This window comes from Callospermophilus lateralis, chromosome 6 (genome assembly GCF_048772815.1).
Source record: "Callospermophilus lateralis isolate mCalLat2 chromosome 6, mCalLat2.hap1, whole genome shotgun sequence".
Classification (NCBI taxonomy): domain Eukaryota; kingdom Metazoa; phylum Chordata; class Mammalia; order Rodentia; family Sciuridae; genus Callospermophilus; species Callospermophilus lateralis.
The window spans coordinates 121556461-121559310 of record NC_135310.1 but is presented as its reverse complement, the minus strand read 5'-3'; the positions used below and the strand labels follow the sequence as shown (position 1 = coordinate 121559310).

General features: G+C 56.8%; 1 protein-coding gene across 1 annotated transcript; it reads left to right on the top strand.

Moving 5' to 3' along the window:
• Nucleotides 1-392: 392 nt before the first annotated feature.
• On the top strand, nucleotides 393-2631 carry LOC143400732 (patr class I histocompatibility antigen, A-126 alpha chain-like). Its single transcript, XM_076857735.1, has 5 exons — nucleotides 393-465; nucleotides 738-1004; nucleotides 1234-1509; nucleotides 2110-2385; nucleotides 2513-2631. The coding sequence occupies exons 1-5, from the start codon at nucleotides 393-395 to the stop codon at nucleotides 2629-2631; spliced, it is 1011 nt and encodes a 336-aa protein (XP_076713850.1).
• The last annotated feature ends 219 nt before the right edge of the window (nucleotides 2632-2850 follow it).

Below are 2850 nucleotides of genomic sequence, written 5' to 3'. Positions count from 1 at the left end.
ACCAAAACGTTTGAGAACTGCTGATTTTACACCCTGAGGCAGAAATCAAGGCATGGTGAGACAAAGAATGATTAGTAAGGAGGAGGGTTCAGGGCAAACTCCCAGCCCTGGGCGTGGCTCTCAGGGTCTAGAGCTGTGCCTGGGGTGTGGACAGGGAGCGCTGAGGATTCCCTGTCTTCTGGGAGTTTCTGTCTCCAGGAGTTTCACTTTTCTCCTCCCAACCTGGGTCAGGTCATTCTGCCTGGACACTCCTGACTGGTCCACAGTTGTCACTCCCATGTCGTCTTCTCCTAAAGAAGCCAATCTTTGTGACTGCGGTTTGAATTTTAAAGTCCACAGCGACCTCCCCCCATCCCCCACTCCAAGTCGCAGAATCTCCACAGAGCTGCAGGATGAGGGTGCTGGCGCCCCCAATGCTGCTCCTCCTGCTCTTGGGGGCCTTGGCCCTGAGGGACACTTGGGCGGGTGAGCACAGGATTGGGAGGGAAATAGCCTCCATGTGGGAGGAGCGAGGGGACCATCCGGTGAGCACTTGGGACCTGGGGGAGGTGCTTCCCCGCAGCCCCCAGCCCAGACCCTCCCCAGCGTGGCGCGGTCCTTCCCTTCCCTCCCCTCCCGCCCCTACGTCCTGCCCTTCTGCTCCCACCGCCCCCTTAGCGTCTCTGGACCCCGCTCCTCTCCTCCTGGGTAGTCAACCTGGGACCTGGTTGGGTGGTCTCAGTGGCTCCCTTCCCCAGGCTCCCACTCCCTGAGGTATTTCGACACCTCCGTGTCCCGCCCCGGCGGGGAGCCCCGCTTCATCTCCGTGGGCTACGTGGACGACACGCAGTTCGTGCGCTTCGACAGCGACGCCGAGAATCCCAGGATGGAGCCCCGGGCGCCCTGGATGGAGAAGGTGGGACCCAAGTATTGGGAACGGGAGACACAGACCGCCAAGGACAATGCACAGAGTGACCTAGTGAGCCTCAACACCCTGCCAGGCTACTACAACCAGAGCGCGGGCGGTGAGTGACCCGGTCCATGTCGGACATCGCGACCCCTCAAGTCCCTCACAGATGGTCCCCAGAAGTCAGGGATTCCCGGGCTAAGCTTCACCCCAAGTCTGAGGGACTCGCGGAGACTCTCGACCCAGAATGCGCCCTTGGGGACTGTGACCGGTTTCGTTTTCAGTTTAGGACAAAAACCCGCGGGGTGGGCAGGTCGCGACCCTGGCTGACAGCGGGGCGGGGACAGGCTCTCACACCTACCAGAGGATATATGGCTGTGACATGGGGACAGACGGGCGCTTCCTCCGCGGGTACAGTCAGTACGCCTATGATGGCGCGGATTACATCGCCCTGAACGAGGACCTGCGCTCCTGGACCGCTGCAGACAAGGCGGCTCAGATCACCCAGCGGAAGTGGGAAGCGGCTGGTGTTGCAGAGAGCTTAAGGGCCTACCTGGAAGGAGATTGCTTGAAGTGTCTTGCAGGCTACCTGGAGAAAGGGAAGGAGTCGCTGCAGCGCGCAGGTATGAGCAGCTGCTGAACACCTGCCCCATCTCCTGTAGATCTCTCTAGCAGTTCCCAGGAGGAGGGGAGGAGAATGGCGCCCACTGTAGAGCATAGCCCTGCTCATAGTCCAGAGGGGAGGGTGTGGGCCTGGATTCCCAAGTTCTGTACTAGAGAGGAACTGAAGGCTGCTTTCTCTGAGGACAAGTAAAAGATCCGGTCTCTCTCTCCCTGGCTGGTGGGAAAGACAATTAATACCTGACCACAGGTCCCTGTCAGCAGTCTTGGCATCCAGGACAGTCAGTTCTACTTCAGCCTAGTGCCTTGGAGGTCTGACTCCAGCTTTTCCATGTGTCCCAGCCTCTATCAAGATCAGATTCTGAAGTCCCTCTCAAGGACCTGAAGCCTCTTCCACTGGGTTGTTTCAATCTGATTTTAGAACTTTCCAAGGAATAGATTGTGCCGGAAGTCTGCATCCTGGGCTTGTGTCTAGTTTTGTGCTCTCTCCCCCACCTGAATTATGTTGTTCATTACTCAGGATGGTCTTATGATGGCCATGTGAGCAACGCTTCAGTGGCCCAAATGCCAAAATGTCTGAATTTCTCTGTTCTTTTTTTCAGACCCCCCGAAGACTCATGTGACTCACCACCCTATCCCTGAAGGGGATGTCACTCTGAGATGCTGGGCCCTGGGCTTCTACCCTAAGGAGATCACCCTGAACTGGCAACGGGATGGAGAGGACCAGACCCAGGACATGGAACTTGTGGAGACCAGGCCTGCAGGGGATGGAAACTTCCAGAAATGGGCAGCTGTGGTGGTGCCTGCTGGAGAGGAGCAGAGATACACCTGCCATGTGCATCACAAGGGGCTGCCTGAGCCCCTCACCCTGAGATGGGGTAAGGAGGGGATGAGGGCCCAGAGCCTGTTGTCAGGAAAGCAGGAGGCTTCCTGGAGATTTTCAGCAGGGTAGGGACTGAGACCAGGGGATCAGGTCCCCTCATCTAACTTCCCTTCCTCTCCCAGAGCCACCCCCTAAGCCCACCATCTCCATCTTGGGAATTGTTGCTGGTGTAATTCTCCTTGGAGCTGTTGTCACCGGAGCTGTGGTCGCTTTTGTCTTTTGGAAGAAGAAAAACAGGTAGGAAAAGTGCAGGGTCTGAATTTTTGTCCCACTGGTGATTTGAAAAACCTTGTAGAAGTGTGTTTTAGCCCACATTCCACATGGGGTACAAAAACCCAGGTCTCTAGGGTGAGTTGGGCTGGCACAACAAAACACACAAACATTTAGACCTTTTGGGGGGCATTTCAGTTCGGTTCTTCTGCCTCAACTGCAAGCTCCCACAAGAGGGACAAGAGAAAGG

What these genes read in the sequence shown, in the direction of transcription:
- LOC143400732 (XM_076857735.1), top strand. Translation starts at nt 393, where the DNA reads ATGAGGGTGCTGGCGCCCCCAATGCTGCTCCTCCTGCTCTTGGGGGCC. An exon ending in CTACAACCAGAGCGCGGGCG is followed by an intron (nt 1,005 to 1,233) that starts GTGAGTGACCCG and finishes GGGCGGGGACAG; the next exon opens with GCTCTCACACCTACCAGAGG. An exon ending in GCCCCTCACCCTGAGATGGG is followed by an intron (nt 2,386 to 2,512) that starts GTAAGGAGGGGA and finishes TTCCTCTCCCAG; the next exon opens with AGCCACCCCCTAAGCCCACC.